Source organism: Hyperolius riggenbachi, chromosome 1 (genome assembly GCF_040937935.1).
Source record: "Hyperolius riggenbachi isolate aHypRig1 chromosome 1, aHypRig1.pri, whole genome shotgun sequence".
NCBI classification, from domain to species: domain Eukaryota; kingdom Metazoa; phylum Chordata; class Amphibia; order Anura; family Hyperoliidae; genus Hyperolius; species Hyperolius riggenbachi.
The window spans coordinates 85,589,216-85,607,848 of record NC_090646.1 but is presented as its reverse complement, the minus strand read 5'-3'; the positions used below and the strand labels follow the sequence as shown (position 1 = coordinate 85,607,848).

Below are 18,633 nucleotides of genomic sequence, written 5' to 3'. Positions count from 1 at the left end.
ATGTGTATTGTTTAAAAGTAAATACATATGGCATCCATAGCCCTCTTATTTTAGGTGTCCTTTAAATTGTTTCCAAAGTAATAAAGTGTAAACCTAGTCACACAAACCAGATAGCAGAGCTTTCAATATGGTTAGGCTAAAAGCCAAATAGTCTATGGTAAGTTCAGTTTTCACAAGACCCTACAACTAGTCCCAAGACCTCTATTACACGGTTTGACTGTCAAAGTTTGTGAAAGGACGTAGCACGAACAGTCTAGTACAGGCATGGGCAAACTCGGCCCTCCAGCTGTTACGGAACTACAAGTCCCACAATGCATTTGCCTTTATGAGCCATGACTGGTTGTCAGACTCCTGCAATGCATTGTGGGACTTGTAGTTCCTTAACAGCTAGAGGGCCACGTTTGCCCATGCCTGGTCTAGTAGTTTAGTCTTATCTGGTTCTGTTTACATAATTTCCTTGTGAAAAATCCTGAACTTACTTTCACCACCCCTAATCCTCCTGGAAATGCTTACTGGTAAATTAGCAGCAGCTGTGGGAAGGGAATTCAACAACATAAAATTGTAATCTAATGAGGTCTCTGTCTGAAGTCCCATTCTGCATGGTTTTTCTGTGTGCTACAGAAAATTTAATTCTGGCAACAACACAGTGATTAACTTGTGCCAGGTAGGGGTGTGGCAATGCAAACGCGCACATTTTGAAAACTGTCCATACACTAAGACTGCGTAGCAACACCAGCTTTTAAGCAGCAGGTGGAGCTATGGAGAAAGCAAAGAAAGCTTGGAAAGCCACTTTTTAGTGCAATGTGTGCCATCATCGTGGACCCTAGTACAGCAATTAGCTTGGTCTGCTTTGACAATAGTCCACTCCCTTGTGTGCGTTCTCTGAGTCAAGATACAATGTGTAATATCAAGATTGTCCAAGCTGCTAGTGCATTGTGAATCAATTCACTCATTATAGAAAAATAAAACTAAGCTTAAACCAAAACCTTGTTCTATATTCAATACTTCCAAGTTTACCAGATGAATTTACAATGCAATACTGCAGATAGAAAACAACCCCCCCCCCCCCCCCCAAAAAAAAAAAAAAAAAAGCATAAATGTAATGCTGAAAATTGTACACTGATATTCCTCGAATTTAGAAAATGAAGCTAAATCCACAGGAGAAATGGTGTCTGGGACAAGGTGTCTGAAGCCGGGTCCATCTGCATCCCAACTCGAGAGATTGTTTTAAAATAGTCTTCCATGGTACAAAACTGGCCGATTTTCTGCATTTTTGACCACGTTGAGCTCTTGGGGGAAAGGTTAGGTGCAATTTACTCTGGACTGATGAGCAACCAATGAGAACTGCAGCAGAATTTTGGGTGTAGATACCAGTCTCTGCACACAATCCAGGTAGTTCTCCCGCTCTAAGGTGATTGTTTACACTGAAGTCTGATTTTTGGTCCACAGTCACGGCATGGGGTCTCTCTAAGAGACATTGGTCAGCGGCTTGTATTTTTTTAGCTTGGTCCACTTGCCAGTAGAATAGTTCATTTCGAAAACCGTGTCCACCATCATGGTAGTGCTGCCCGTGCCGTCGCCCTTCTGGATGACCTCTGTGTATTCGCTGAGCTTGATCTGGATGACATCACCCTGCTCCGGGCATGGATTCTCTGCGCAAAACACAATTCCATTAGCAGAAAAGACAGATTTAAAGAGAACCCGAGGTGTGTTTAAAGAATGTTATCTGCATACGGAGGCTGGATCTGCCTATACAGCCCAGCCTCTGTTGCTATCCCAAACCCCACTAACGTCCCCCGGCACTCTACAATCCCTCATAAATCACAGCCGTGCTGTGAGGCTGTGTTTACATCTGTAGTGTCAGTCTCAGCTGCTCCCCCGCCTCCTGCATAGCTCCGGTCCCTGCCCCCGTCCCTTCCCTCCAATCAGCAGGGAGGGAAGTGATGTAGGCGGGGACTGGAGTTCTGCAGGAGGCAGGGAGAGCAGCAGACTGACACTATAGAGATAAACACAGCCAGCTCTGACAAGCTGTTTGTCAGCAGCGTGGCTGTGATTTATGAGGGATTGCAGAGTGCAGGGGGACCTTAGGGGGGTTTGGGATAGAAACAGAGGCTGGGCTGTATAGGCAGATCCAGCCTCTGTATGCAGATAAAATTCTTCAAACCCACCTCGGGTTCTCTTTAAGGGTGTATATACACTTCCAATTTTGATTGGCCAATTATACTATGTACTGTATATACTCGAGTACAAGTCTAGAAATGTAGGTCTGATTCACTTCATAAAAGTATAGGGGTCGAGTTATACACGAGTCACAAGCAACACTGAGCACACTGAGTAATGTGTGTACTATTAGTAACATTCCCATTTACAGCAGTTTACCCAGTGGTAAGGGACACTTTACTGATAAAGGAAATGCTAAGAAAACACAGGTCTGAATGTCTGTAGAAGTTATTGGCTGCACTTGAGGGGCAGGAGGTGTTAATGGCTGCAATACTGTATGCAGGGCAGTCATTAGTCCCACCTAGGCCCCAAGTGCACCTATTACTTCTTCCTGGTCCCCAGGTGCAGCCAGTAACATGCTGGGTAGGCTTATACTTGAGTCAATAAAAAATTCCAGCTTAAGAGGGTCGAATATTTGAGTCGACTTATACAGACTTGTATTTGAGTATATACGGTAGTATGAACGCCAACAAAGGTGGAATACTTGAACAGATTGTGAAGGTTAACTCTCATACTACATGGAGGTGTTAAAAATGGCCAATCAAAATCTGATGTATGTATGCACCCTTACAGCAAACTGCAAAATATATAATTGTCAACACAGTTAGTCCTCTGCTGAACACTTTATACCTAGACAAGAAACAGGACATTGGTATAGTTAGCAAACATAATCAGGCTTTTGCATCAACACACTAAGGCCAGGTTCACACTGTATCAGATGAAGAACTGATCCTTTTTCAGTTTCAAACAAATCGGTTTGCAATGTTGGCATCAGTCTTTCCAGTTCCATTTTGCATCACCACCTGTTTGCCATATACCGGTCGCCATCACATTCACGGTTCCCCACCGCTGCTCTCATAACCGCTCAGGTCCACTGCACGGAAGAAGTGCCAGTATACAGACTGGAGCACCGGCTGCAGCATTAAGGCCCCAATAAGATTGCAGCAGACCAATGGGAATCCTCCCTCAAACCAAGGAGGATCATCACTTTATCAGCTGAAGGCATTTGAATACAAGAAAATATGTGTGCAAGAAAAAAAGGATTGTATTTTTGGCAATAAGAGACGCACTTTTCCTCAAAACGTGGGAAGAACAAAAAAAAAAAAAATATCACTGCATCGTATGTGTTATAAATACAGGGAGTCACTGACCTTTAAATGCCCACCGACCAGCCACAATGTCGGGCACTCTTGTCCCCCCCAGTGTTCTCCTCTCTGTACAGGGGGACAAACAGGAGGACACAGACAAAAAAGGGCACGGAGGTCGGATGGGGGGGGGGGGGTGTGTGGATTGATTGGGACAGAGCTCGGACACAAGAAGTACTAGGGGGACACGAGAGGTACAAGGGAAACAATAATTGGGGGGAGAACATCTATAAGATGCCCCTGGACCATGGTCGCACCAGTTTCAATTTATATTTTTTTTACCCCCTGGTTTTTGTCCTCTAAACCTAGGTACATCCTATAGTCCAAAGTGTCTTAGTCTGAAAAATTCCCAATTCATTCTTATGCTTTGTGACAGAACTGACCAGAGGTTGGCAAGAAACTGTATGGATAAAAATAAATAAATAAAAAGTAACTGCAACCGTGAATAGCACAGCTCTAGAACGTACCTCTGGAACCTGCCATAAATCCCAGGATTAGAGCCTTCTCTGGCCTTGTCAGCTTGTTTGCAGTCTTGAACATCTCTTGTGCAGCAAACATCTGTTCCCTCTGTAAATTCACATCAATGTTATTTTGAATTCCTGGGTTTTTAACCCGTAACAGATGATTTTTGCGTTTCAGCTAGGTTACTATTGATACAGCAATAACATTATTTATGCAACCAAAGTATTTTTTTCAGGTCAATCTAGGTTTTGTAATCGGGCTCCTGTGCCCAGAAGAATATTAAGTGCAAGCACAGTTACAGAAGGGGTGCTGGCGTGCGATCGGGGGTTGCGTGTGGCCAGGACAGTGCAAGTGCAGTAGTTCCAGATGGAGTGCTAAGATTTGGCCGCAGCCAGCGCCACCATAAGCTGCAATAGGAATTACGGCTATAGCAGCGAACAGTGAGTGATTTGGGCGCCGTCAGAAGATCATTCAAATCACTGCAAAAACACCAATTCAGCTGCCAACAATAGCTGTAAGCCGAATTATGTCTTTTCCCCACTATCCATGGCGACCTGGAGAGGGAATAATAATTAATGCCGCCAGGACTTGTGCAGGAGCAGGGTGAGCAGTTTATCGGCTTTCCCCTGCGCCAAAATCTCCTATGTAATAGGTATGCGTGGTTCCAGACTATCACAGCTGAAGACTTCACCAAGGCAGACGGCAGGGGAACTAAGGGGACTGGACCAACACAGAGGAGCTGCCGATTACAGGGAGCTGGAGGAAGCCACATGCAAGTATAAATCCTTGTCATTTGTTTGTCTCAAGTATCCTTTAAAGAGAACCCGAGGTGGGGATCTTAGAAAGAAATCTATACACAGAGGCTGGGTCTGGCTATAGTGCCCAGCCTCTGTTGCTATTTGAATCCCCCTAAGTCCCCCTGCGCTCCGCTCTCCCCCATAAAATACAGCCGCGCTGGCGACACACAGCGTGTCGTAGCGGGCTGTATTTACCTCCCTAGTGTCACTCACGCTGCTCCCCCGCCTCCTGCAGAGCGCCGGTCCCCGCCAACGTCCCTTCCCGCGCCGCTGATTGGAGGGAAGGGACGCGGGCGGGGACCGGCGCTCTGCAGGAGGAGCGGGGTGAGTGACATTAGCTAGGTAAACATTGCCCGACAGCACGGCTCTAATTTATGGGCTAGAACGGAGCACGGGGGGGGGGGGGGGCTTAAGGGGACTTAGGGGGGATTTAAATAGCAACAGAGGCTGGGCACTATAGCCAGACCCATCCTCTGTGTATAGATTTCATTCTAAGATCCCCACCTCGGGTTCTCTTTAAGGTAATTTCACCTGCAATATAAATCCCCTTACATATGTAAAAAAAAAAAAAAAAAAAAAAAAAAGTGAGATATTCCTTCAAGATAAACTAAGTGAAGGAGATTCCTAAGCATTGCATAAGATCAGAAAATACCTCTACTTCAGCCAGTCCGGCTAAACCGGAGTTTATCATGAAGAAAAAAAATTGTATAATTGGCTGAAGGCATGTACTGACAAACATCTAGGCACACGTATCTGAGTCAGTGCACTTCAGCGGGAGGAAGTGCCTCTTCAGGATTTAACCTGCCTGGCGGTATGATTCCGTCCTGATTTTAGCATCTACAACTTTTTCTGTGCTTTTTAGATCCTAAAAGCTAGTAAAAAAAATCATGCCGCCAAAGTCTCTGCAGCTCTCACCCACCTCCCTGAGATCCAGCGCTGCAGTTGTCCCTCCATCCTCCGGGTGGCGCTGTAACCCTATAGTAAGAATGCCGGCTGTTGTCATGACTACAAACTGCGATCGAGCAATTTAGAGACTATAAGGACAGGAAGAAGAATGGCTGCCGGGTCGGGGATCCCCCGGGAGGTGAGAGAATGCTCGCTACGTGCGATACTGTGCACGGGTCTCCCAGCCGCTACCACGAGTCTAGGTCGGGGTTACCGCTTTGAGCTGCGGTTTACATCCCAGAGCCTGACACTGGGTTTTTTGCTAGAGAAGTTAAACAAGGAACGTACAAAATAACTCTATACCAGTAAAGCAGAAAGTCAAATCGAACCTCCAGAATTCAGTACCCAGACTTGCAGCAAGGCAAGCAATCAACTCTGGCAATGCAGAAGGGACCATCTCCCAGCATGCTGGAAAATCTGTAATTGGCATTTCCTTTTCAATGGAAAGCTGCCCATTAGTGTTTGTCTTGCAATTCCTACTCTAGTCCACTACTTGCAGCACAGAATTTAGCTAAGCCTTTCACCAACCCATGCAACAGATTTTTCAGCCAATGAGCCGTAAGACTTACTGTGAGAGACAAGCTTTTCCTGGGCTGGGTCTGGGCTGCGTCTGCGTGGTGGTGATCTGCGGTGCTTGCGCTGCAGGAGTTGCCACTTGAGTCACAACAGCAGGCGTTAGTGGAGAGGTAGCAGTGGCTGCAGGGGTTGGGGCTGTGGCTGGAGTATTGGGGTTGCTGTGATACATCGGCGTCCGTTGTTTGAACTGTGCAGGAAGAGCATTGTTGGGAGGTGCGGGTTCCTCTGCTGGTCTTGTGGTTTGCAGCGCTTCCCGAACAGACCCAGCTATGCAGAGAGAGAAAAATATTTTTCACCTTAAAATCACTTCCCATTTCCTTGATTTTTACCACAATTATTCTATCACACTAAGTGCTTTCATAGACACAGTGAAGGATCCCTGATAACCCACTGGCTGAACAATTAGAGGTTAGCCTGAGCTGGGCAAAGGAGTCTCAGCTTGCTCACTGAAGTCAGTTTCATACACCACCAGGACCCACTGCGGATTCAGCATGGAGTCTTGGCTACGTAGTTCATACCTCAACTATGTTGATTCTAGGTGGAACCATCATCTCTACTGGTTATACTGCTAACCCTAACAAATCCCGGAAAGAAGGAAAAACGTTGAAGGGTGCGTGCACACATCCAATCGTTAATAGTCCAATTTTACCACCACCATGTAGCATGAGAGCTTACCTACAACAATATGTACATAGTATTCAAAGTCTGTTAAACCTCATACTACATGGAAGTGCTAAAATTGGCCAATAAAAATTGAAAGTTAATAAAGTTAAGCCGATCCTATAAATTGAACACGTCGAATACAGCTCAGGAGATTTGGGTGCGTAATAGGAACTACGGCTATTGCGGAGCAGTGACCGATTTAGGCACTGTCAGAAGACGGAGCCCAAATTACTCTAAAAACACTAATTTGGCCACCAGCAATAGCTAGAAGCCGAATTAAGTCTTATCCCCACTATCCATGGCGGCCTGGAGGGGGAATAGTAATGAACGTTGCCGGGACTTGTGCAGGAGCGGGGTAAGCCGTATATCGGCTGTATCCTGCGCCCAAGTCTCTCGGTGGCAATTTCATATGTACGCCCTATAAAGCCTTCCCACACCATCCTCCACTCCCCCGTAAAGTGCAGCCCCCAGATGAATTCAGACAAGGGCTTGTTGGAAAGGAACACCAGGGCCACGCTCCTCCCCAATTGAGAGTGTGGCTATACCTGCGCAGTAAGCTGGAGTCTCGCTTGCCAGAATAGGAGTGCAGCCCGGTGTTCCGGAGGGTCCAGGTGAGCGGCGGAGACCTTGAGGACAGCATGGGAAGCCTCTTGACAATCCAGAGGCTTCCAGCTCCTTAGGCAAGCATTCCATTATTTTCACTGGTGGTTTGACTTAAGGTGCCTACACACGGTCAATACCTGTCACCCACAGCAATCGGAACTTAATCCCTCAGGCAGTAGTTCAGAGCTCAATGCTGTAGGGTTTGTTACTAAGGAGTGGAGTGCATAATGCATCCAATAGGAAGGCAAAATGACATGGCACTCAGTATTCAAGTGATTGCCGAACCATGCTTGCAGCAATGAAAGGGCTGATCACTCCCATCCGTAGTGGGTTCTCTGGATTCCTTACTGTGCTCATGAAGGAAAGACAGAAGTTTTTGAGCTGAATTCAGCTTAGGAACCCCCAACAATACATGAGGAAGTGTCTACAGATGTGAAACAGCCTTCAATTTTAAAAACTTTTAAAAGCGCCAGCATTTTGAAAAGCGCTTGGCTAATGTGTTTGTATGAGCTAGTTCAACTTTCACATCGGATTTATCAATTTTGATTACTGAAAATATATACACAAAAGACCAGTACATTGGACGGAGCACAAAGCCTCTATTTTACAGTAGAACAAAGCCCTTGGTTTGGTTTACTGTGCTTGACCTAGACTATCTGCTAGCCTGATTGCTTGCCAATGCATGGGGGGGGGGGGGGGGGGGGGGGGGGGGCGCTTGGAGATCTATGGCTAGTGCTAGATTATTGGCCAAGGCTGCCCCAGCTAGCGGCTTTGCTTACCATTACCGTAATCCTTTCTTCATGCCTAATCTTACCTAATCAGTTAACCCCCTACACGAGGCATTACTTTTTTGCCCTCCAACTACTCAGCGGTCTAAAAATCCGCTTTAGTATAGAACTTTCATCTAGCTAAAGGAAAGGAGACATCTTAAACTAGTCCCGGTACAGAAGCAGGTAGGAATAACGGTATGCAAGAACTGCCACATCCCCTTTCCAACTGCTAGAGTTTTTCATAAATCAGGCCATAAAATTGCCTTCCAGGATTCTTGCCACCCAACGGCCACTAACTCTGGAATATAAAATGTTCTCCGACAATCACAATGATTTTCCTTTGTACAGTAATGAAGCATGCAATGGGCACACAGTGTAAAATAACATACCTTGTGGCGCCTCAGACGCTGGTATGTAAGAGGAAGATGGCACCACACTGGGAGTAGCAGGCAAGTAACTGGTAGACGGCAGGGCACTCTCATTTGTCAACGTACCAAGTTTCTGCAAGGAACAATTAAAGCAGACCACTACACACTTTAATAAAATTGATTGCCAACAAGGTAATAAGATTTTCAGATTATATTCACGCAGAGCTGGGACAAATTCCTCCAGCACCCAAGGCTGAGACATCAAAGTGCGGTCCTCCATCCCTCCCACTCCAGCCATCACACTGATTGCTATTAGACTAAGAGGCACCCCAGGGCTCCCAACACCTTAATCTCTAGTTATCTGGCTTGCATTCACTATCATGTATGCCCTTTTCTTATTTCTCTCTGCTTCAAACACAATAGGGGAGTGATAGCTGAGTGAGTTGTGCGCCCCCTCCTACACTGCACCCTGAGGCTGGAGCCTCTCTCACCTCTGCCCTGAGGGGAAACCGGGGGGGCGGAAGAGGAGCTAAAGTGTACCAGAGCAAAAAAAAAAAAAAAAAAAGTAGTTACCGGTATGTCATGAAAACCTACTGAAACAATGGCATTTTTAGTTGAGGTTATGATTATGTATAGACGAGATTTTTAATCTTTGTTGTGATCGATGTTGTGGAGGGCAGTGAAAGCACAAATAGCAGCATTGAACAATCAGGATTCTGCATCATGCAATACAAAGCTTGACACTAGAGCAACGAAATTCATATCGGAAAACTGCACCAATTTTGTTTCATAACTAATGTTGCAGAGTAGGATAGGGAAGAAATCCGAGATCAAATCCAGATCGAGCTTATGCCTGTTCTACCGCTAATCTAATAGTGTAGAAACCAATTGCTGAAAAACAGATTCACTTACCTGAGGCTTCTCCCAGCCCCCTGCAGCCATCCTGTCCCACGCCGGTCCTCTACGATCTTCCGATGTCCCGCTGCGCCTTAGTTTTACACTGACTGTCTGTGAGCCACTGCTCGGCCCTCGCCACGCGTAGCTTTGGTCGCATTCCCGTCCGCAATAGAGTCCTGCGCATTCCTTCAAAGTAAACCAGAGTTGAAGAAAAATTGAAACTTACCTGCTACTTCCTGCAGTAGCAGCAGTTAAAGGGAAGGTTCAGGCAAAATAAAAAATCTAAATCCACTTACCTGGGGCTTCCTCCAGCCCGTGGCAGGCAGGAAGTGCCCTCGCCGCCGCTCCGCAGGCTCCCGGGTCTTGTCCGGTGGCCGACCCGACCGGCTGCCAGGTCGGGCTCTTCTGCGCTTTAATAACTTTCTTTTGCTCTTCACGCGGGCGCGCCGACGTCATCGGACGTCCTCCGGGCTGTACTGCACAGGTGCAGTAGTTCTGCGCCTGCGCGGTACAGCCCGGATGACGTCAGCCTGCGCAGTACAGCCCGGATGACGTCAGCGCGCCCGCGTGGAGCGCAGAAAAGATGTCACTGAAGCGCAGAAGAGGCCCGATCAGGAAGCCGGCCGGGCCAGGTCGGGTTGGCCACCGGAGGAGACCGGGAGCCTGCAGAGCGGCGTCGAGGGCACCTCCTGCCTGTCACGGGCTGGAGGAAGCCCCAGGTAAGTGGATTTGGATTGTTCATTTTGGCCCCATAGTCGCTGGATATTTCCTTTAAGTATCAATTTTTCGTTATTCAGCTCTGGTTTATTTTAAAGGGTACTTAAAAAGTGACACTACGGTGCCCAGTGGAACTCTTCCTGCCCCTTGCATTCTTTTCTCTGTTCAGCAGCTGTACCCCTTTGAACGCTCTCCGACAGGGTTGTGGGCTACTGCGCATGCATGTCGGTCCTGGCCACTTGCCTTCTTGATCATGGGAGTGTTTGGCGCATGTGCAATTTTTTTTTAGTACCTTTGAAAGAGCAAGATGCATAATCAAGGAGATTTAAAAGGTGACAGCTGCTGAAAGAGTTCTGTGTGTGGAAAGCAATCATTCATGGTCAATGTTGTTCAGTCACCAAATTTCCATTTATAACCCATAAAACCAAAAAAAAAAAAAATAGGTCCAGAGAAATTCTATTTAGGATTAGGCGTATAGATAAAATTTATTTGGCGACAGATGCTCTGCTCTCCCAAACATATTGTTGTATGCTCTTCAACTGTATCCTTTGTTAAATTCCCTGTATAGGACCCACATCGCTCCCAAATAAACACTGCAATTTGGCAGCAATTTGCCTTGCTGCATAAAAACTAAAGGGTGTAATATTATAGGCTGTATTGTGGAGGGCTGAGGGTCCCTCAGAGAAAATTTAGCAAAAAGATGTGTCCCTAGAGGCATGGAGAGAGTTAAACCACAAGCTGGAGGGAAACGCTGAGCTGGAAAAACAGACATGTGCATGAATAAAGACAATAGTGTCAAATAACACAATTTGTATCCCAAACTACAGAAATCTACAACAGGTCTATCCCCTTTCAGAAGACAAGGCACGGTACGCTGTTTGGTAGGTGCGCAGTTGCCTTAAAAACCACACAACCCTTTTATAAATGGCATTACCAAATCAAGATCATAGTTAACTCTGTAAAAAAGGCATTAACGTCTATAGTAAACTTTGAGATCCAATTTAAATAAAAAAAAAATAAAAAAAAAGCTAAAGAAAGCAAAAAAAATTAAATTCTGTTTTGGGGTTAAGCTGTCTCCAGCTTATAAATAAAATGACCGAATGTGGCGGCAGTCAGTGGCGTAGCTGAGGAGCTCTGGGCCCCGATGCAAGTTTTACAATGGGGCCCCCCCAAGCACTCTATACATAATTGATGCAGCACACCAAAACCTGCCAATGGCAACTACAGTGTCTGAGGTGCAAAAAGGGAATGGGGTACAGTTTGTTAAGGATTACCAGTATTCAAAGTATCTATAGAAGTGATTATTATGAACACAGGACCAATAGAGAGCCAATATTGTAGTTGAGGGAGGGCCCTTCGGGGCCCCTCTGGCCCCGATGCGGTCGCAACCTCTGCAACCCCTATTGCTACGCCTCTGGCGGCAGTGCAGGATGGCGTAGCCCTGAGGCACAACCAACGTACCTGTGTAGAGACCAGACCAGCAGCATAATCGGGGGTGGCACTTTCCACAACCGTCTCTTCTTTTGGAGGTTTCTCTGTAACATCCGCTTCTGTGGAAAAAATCCGATTTAAACGAGTGATTTAAAAAGAACAAATGGCTTAGAGGAGGTTTGTAAACATTTCATTCAATATACAATTTACTGTGCATTAGGAGATTTTAAAAAAAGTTATTTAGAACATTTTTCTGCAGTAGTTACCATTTTGAAATGAAAGTCCCAGCTATGCTGTATAGTATACCCCTCCCCACACAGCCCTGGTCATCTGATTTACACTCTAAAAGGTGCACATATAGACGACTATGTACAGGTAGCCCCCGACTTACGAACAACAAATGTTTGCTTTCTTAAAACAAAGAATTTGCGATAATTCAGGTTGGAGTGAGCTTGAGATGTTTCCCAGTGCATCACTGCTGAATATATGCAAATTAACCATTGTACCCTTAGAAGCTAAACACACCTCCAGAACCGCTGGAATGCAATGATGTGTCAGCTTGATAATTTGACTTGACTTACGAATGGCATGGATTCTGTGTTTCCATGGGAACAAGCCAAAATTTTTTCTCAAATTGGACTTTTTGAGAAAATAGATTTTGAAAAATTCAAAGAAAAAAAATGACAAACTTGTATAAGCATGTACAGAGGGCAGAGGTGACACAGAGGGGGGGGAGGGGGACACTGGAGGCATGGGGGGGGGGGGGGCACAGAGGAGGTACAGGGACAGAGATGGCACAGTGTTGCGACTTAGGAACAGATTCAGGTTAAGAACGAACCTACAGTCCCTATCTCGTTCATTAACTGGGGACTACCTGTATACGCAGATCAACCAAGAGACAGATCTCTCTATGATCGGAGAGAGGTCTATTGCCTGCCCATTCAAGGCTGATCGATTTCAGCATTGAATCTCTAGGGAATCGGCCTTGTGATGCCGCAGCTGCCGCTGTCCCCCCTGCAGTGTACATCGCTGGCTTCATCCACATACCCAATGTAGTTAGTTGGCAGTGTAATGTCACATATGCACCCACATATACACCGGCAACCATGTGGGGCGAGTGTGCGTAGATTGAGCAGACACTGACAGGGAAAGTACACTGCCACGAGGGAGGGGGAGAAAGAGCCAGGGTTTCCATCGCATTCGTTGCTCGTCCCAATTGCCATTACCACTGTGCACCCGATCAAGCATGTCGGCACTACATCCTGCAGCATGTCCAACCGATAAACACGACCAACTTTGGCAGAAATTGGTTGCATCATCGATCGGTCAAACTCTTAGCAGCACAGATTTTCATTAAATCGGATTATAATCTAATCAGATGGTCGATTGGCTGCCTAGTCACACGAAGTATGGACACCTTAACTTGCCTCCTCCATGCCTCCCAACTCCCCTCCTCTCTGCTGTAAAATCTTGCTTACCGCCACCAACTGTAAAGGGGCCCATACACTCAGCCGATTTTCTGGCCGACCGATCGATCGCAAATCGGTTGGCCAATCGACCGATCGATGGCCGATTTCGATGGATTTCCATCGAACTGGCAGGGTAGAAGATTTAGGTCGATCTGATGAGATTGCTTATCATTTTGCATTGGCCTTAATGGAAATCTGATGGCAAAAAAATGCCATCAGATCGAATTTCAATAGATTTCAAACTGAAATCTATTGGAATTCTATCCTGGTAAAAAATGTTCTAAAAACACATCAGATAGATCATCAGATGCATTTCTTATCGGTCTTCTGCCAATCTGACGAGTGTATGGGCACCTTAAGAGAGTTATCCCATCACAGTCCAGACGTCATACTAAAGGAACAATATTTCTACTGGAGGTGACTGCAGGGAAAGCAGGCTTATTAGCAAATAAAGTATAACTAGTGCAGTCAAGTTTGTAATGCTCTGAGCCTACAGGTCAACCACTTAATATATTACAAAGAAAAAAAATTTGTTTAGGTACTTAAATTTCTGTAGGACCATACGGCAAGTTTACAGAATGAGTAAGCTCATGCCTGTGTGATGCAATACAGAGTACCCCAGAGTGTACGGAAACACAGGAGCATCAGAAAGTGCATGGGAAGCAAGGTTTGGGCATCCTGTAATATACTGCATTCAGAGAACACACTGTTGCAGGCATTTCTGTTGCATTCCCCACACTATGTAATGCATGGGTGCCAGTTTGATACTGGAGATGGCTGTGCTCCTCTATAAAGCTCATGGGCACCTGCTTCCTGTAGTGCTGAGGAGCCCTTACTCCTGAAGACATACAGTATGTCCTAGAATACAAAGTTAGATTGTGGACTAAGCTGTGAGTGCGGTGTATCCAGTAAGAACAATATCACCACAATGCAGACTTACCTACAGTCTTCCTTCTCCTCTTGGCTTCTCGTCCCGCTCCCACCATATCCAGTTCAGAGATAATCCAAGAGCTGTAAACAAAAATTCTCATTAGTTCTGGCCAGACATTGGACTTGCTATAGCTAGCTTCATGTATTGTACAGTAGCTACAAAAAGTGCTTCATTTCCAGCATCATAAAATACGACATCCAGAAGCTGACCATTTTATTACCTTCACTCTCTCTCTCTGCGGAGTGGCGTCCTGGAGGGTGCGATCGGAGTTCTGTTGGTTGTTGGGCTAAACACACTAGGAGTGGTAGGGCTCCTAAATGGCGCTTGCTTTGGTATGCCTTTAAGGGGAGCTGAAAGAAGGAAAAATAATATTCAACAAGGCAAAACACTGTGCAGAGGGACATTTACATGAGCGAAAACGGTGCTCTTGAGCACACTAAACACCGATCTTGTATGATGAAATTCATGAATATCTGTTCTGTGGATTGGAAAGCAACCAGGCAAATGTTAAGGTACGGATCAAGCTTACAGCGACCATGACCCTTAGGCCGAGTTCACATTGGCACGCATCCGCTCCGTGAAGTGGAGCGGAGGGGAAGGATCGTGCAGGGTCGGGAACGTCCGCTCCAACAAGCGGAACTGAGCAGAACGTAGCAATGTGAACTTTCCCATCGGTAAAGCATTGCTTCCGCTCATCGGAGCGGAACGTAAGCTATTTTAGCCTAATGTGACCCAACACTTAGCAAGAGCTAAAGGAATATTAACTACTTTGGCCTCCTGGACGTACTAGCTACGCCCAGGAGGCCATGTGCGCGTCTGCACGCCTCCCGGCTGCGGTTCGTTAGCCTGGCAATCAGTGAATCGGGCTATGGAGCCCGATCACTGATTCCTCTCCCCTGCAGAAAAAGCGACAGCTTCTCTCAGAAGCTTCGCTTTTTCTGGCTGTTGCGTCCCCCATGCGTCTCGCTAAGCGTTTGTTACGCTTAGAGTGACGTCATGTAAACAAACTCATGGCCACCATCTTGTGGTCAAAAAGTAAAACTACAACTAAAAGGAAAAAAAATAAAACTCAACACATTTACACTCTAAGACTACTGTTACATCCCACTCTCCCAAAAAATACCCAAATAAAATGTTTATTATAAAAAAAACAAAAAAAACATTACAATAAAAAAAGTAAATATTTACCTAAGGTCCTAAACTTTTTAAATATCAATGTAAAGATCGAATATTTCTATATATTTTTTTATTTTAAGCTTGTAAATAGAGATAGATGCAAAACGGAAAAAAATGCACCTTTATTTCCAAATAAAATATTGTCGCCATACATTGTGATAGGGACATAATTTTAACGGTGTAATAACCGGGACATATGGGCAAATACAATACGTGAGTTTTAATTATGGAGGCATGTATTATTTTAAAACTATAATGGCTGAAACTGAGAAATAATGAATTTTTTTTCGTTTTTTTTTTCTTATTCTTTCTGTAAAAATGCATTTACAGTAAAGTGGCTCTTAGCAAAAATGTACCCCCCAAAGAAAGCCTAATTGGTGGCGGAAAAAACAAGATATATATCAGTTCATTACAGAGGTCCACAACCTCTTCCTCTCCAAATCCCTCACCATCCTCGCACTCACTGAGTCATGGCTCACCCCCTCTGACTCTGCCGCAGAGGCTGCCCTCTCATACGGGGGCCTTCACCTCAGTCACACCCCCAGACCAGACAACAGGACCGGGGGAGGGGTGGGTCTGCTCCTCTCCCCATCCTGCACATTCCGTGTCCTCACTCCACCTTCCTCCCTACAATTCACATCATTTGAGGCCCACACTATCCGCCTCTACAATCCCCTCCCAGCCATTGTTGCAGTCTTATACCGCCCTCCGGGCTCCACATGACAATTTCTCGACAACCTTGCCTCCTGGCTCCCACACATCCTCTCCTCGGACCTCCCCACCATCATCCTCGGGGATTTCAATATACCCATCAATGAACCCAAGAACTCTGTTGCGACCCGGCTACTCACCATAGCCAACTCACATGGCCTAGTACAACACACCAACGCCCCCACTCACACTGCACGTCACACTCTCGACCTTATATTCACTAAATACACCACCATTGCAGACCTCGACATCGCACCATTTCCACCCTCAGACCATTACCTTCTCGCCTTCAACCTCCTCACGGAAGGCACCTCCAAACTACCCGCCCACCCACCTGGTCGATGGCAGCGAGACCTACGCAAGCTCAACCCTGGCGTCCTTGCTGACTCCCTCCATGGCCTATCCTCCATTCTCCCCACCCTAACCTGTCCTAATCTTGCTGCAGCTCAGTATCACCAAATTCTCTCATCAGCCCTAGAGAAGCTGCTCCACCAATATTCCGCCGCAACCGACCCCCTAACCCCAGCCCTGGCGCACTACCCATACTCGCAACCTCCAGAGGGAAACACGCGCCACTGAACGAAAATGGCGGAAAACTCGACTAAACAGGATTTCCTACAGTACAAGACTAACCTGCAGCAGTTCCACACTGCCCTTGCTCATGCGAAGCAGGAATACTTTACCAAGCTCATCGGAGCACAAGCTTCCAATCCCCGGCGTCTTTTTAGCACCTTCAACTCCCTGCTTAAACCCACCCCCCCACCTTCTGTTTCCTCCCTCTCTGCCACAGATTTAGCCACCCACTTCACTAACAAAATAGTCTCCATCCGTCAGGAAATATCCAATCTTCAATCTTCACCTCCCACCTGCTCACAACCTACTCCTTCTCCACCCTATCCTCCCCTCACCTCCTTCACTCCTACTACCACTGAGGAGGTCAACCACCTACTGCAGACTTCCCATACCACTACCTCCCCCCTTGACCCTATCCCTTCTGATCTACTTCAGCCTCACTTCACGGATCTGGCCCCAGTCCTCACTACCATGTTTAACCTCTCCCTATCCACAGGCACCTTCCCCTCAGACTTCAAGCAGGCCACTGTACTGCCTCTGCTCAAGAAACCCTCCCTCGACCCCTCGCTACCCTCCAGCTACCGCCCGATCTCCCTCCTCCCCTTCGCCTCAAAACTCCTTGAGCGTCTGGTTCACAAACGCCTGACCCAGTACCTCAATGCCAACTCACTACTAGACCCACTGCAATCTGGATTTCGGCCTGCCCACTCAACCGAAACGGCTCTCACCAAAGTGGTCAATGACCTTGCCTTAGCTAAAGCTGAAGGTAAATACACCATTCTCCTCCTCCTTGACCTTTCAGCAGCTTTTGATACAGTAGATCATCCCCTACTCCTCCAGTCCCTCCAATCCATGGGCATTCACGATCTCGCCCTGACCTGGCTTTCATTCTACCTCTCCAACCGCTCCTTCACGACCTCCTTCAATGAGTCCTCGTCCACCCCCAACCACCTCTCAGTGGGAGTCCCCCAAGGCTCGGTCCTTGGCCCCCTACTGTTCTCCCTATACACATCCTCCATTGGCAAGGTTATCTCCTCCATGGGTTTTAACTATCATCTGTATGCAGATGACACTCAAATCTATCTCCACACCCCTGACATATCCACCACTACCATGGACAAGGTCTCCTCCTGCCTATCTGCCATCTCCTCCTGGATGTCCGCTAGGTTCCTAAAACTAAATCTAGACAAAAAACGGAATTTATGATCTTCCCACCCCGGTCATCCCTGGACCTCCAGATGTGCAGGTCACTGTTAACCACACTACTATTCACCCTACCTCTCAAGCCCGCTGTCTGGGTGTCACCCTGGACTCCGCACTCTCCTTCACTCCCCACATCCAAAACCTCACAAAGTCCTGCAACTTCCACCTTCGTAACATCTGTAAGATTCGCCCTTTCCTGACCCCTGCCACCACCAAACTCCTCATCCATGCCCTCATAATTTCCCGCCTCGACTACTGCAATGCCCTTCTGTCTGGACTCCCTAAGACCCGAATAGCCCACTGCAGTCCATCATGAATGCGGCTGACAGAATTATCCACTCCTCCCATCGCTCCACCAGGGCGGCTCCCCTCCGTGAATCCCTCCACTGGCTTCCTATCCAGTCCAGAATCAGATTCAAGATATGGTGTCTGACCTACAAATCCATCCACAAAACCTGTCCAACCTACATTTCTGATCTTACTCAGAGATACACACCAAGCCGCTCACTCCGCTCCTCCAATGAACTTCGCCTGACCGTCCCCCGCATCACCCAGTCCCATGCACGCCTCCAAGACTTCTCAAGAGCCGCTCCGGACACTATGGAACTCCCTACCTCCACCCATTAGGGCAGCCCCCTCCTTCAACACCTTCAAGAAGGCCCTCAAAACTCACCTTTTCACTCTTGCCTACCACCCCTCACAATTGCTCTAAACCCGCAGCCGAACTCTGGTCCCCTACCTCTCGTGTCCCTACTCTCCCTCTAGATTGTAAGCCTTTGGGCAGAGTCCTCACTCCTTTTGTGTCCTACCTGATCATGCACCTCTATTACTGTGCACCCATGGCTATGCATTTGAGTGAACCTAACTTGCCTAACTCCATGCTCCCATCCAGTGACTGACTAAGCATTACCTTGTACTCATACTGTGCTGTGTGATCTGGTTTTCTTGTATTCCTGTATTGTCATATTGCTGTTTG

The 18,633-nt window shown here is 46.8% G+C and overlaps 1 protein-coding gene across 1 annotated transcript in view; it reads right to left on the bottom strand.

Annotated features, from left to right (window-relative positions):
* Positions 1-1,097: 1,097 nt before the first annotated feature.
* The window catches only part of NELFA (negative elongation factor complex member A), a 39,286-nt gene continuing 21,750 nt past the window's right edge, over positions 1,098-18,633 (bottom strand). Inside the window, 8 exon segments of the mRNA XM_068267073.1 lie at positions 1,098-1,652; positions 3,833-3,932; positions 6,139-6,173; positions 6,176-6,412; positions 8,571-8,682; positions 11,625-11,713; positions 14,004-14,074; positions 14,215-14,344. Coding sequence (XP_068123174.1) covers positions 1,468-1,652; positions 3,833-3,932; positions 6,139-6,173; positions 6,176-6,412; positions 8,571-8,682; positions 11,625-11,713; positions 14,004-14,074; positions 14,215-14,344 — 959 coding nt within the window. The 3' untranslated portion in view covers positions 1,098-1,467.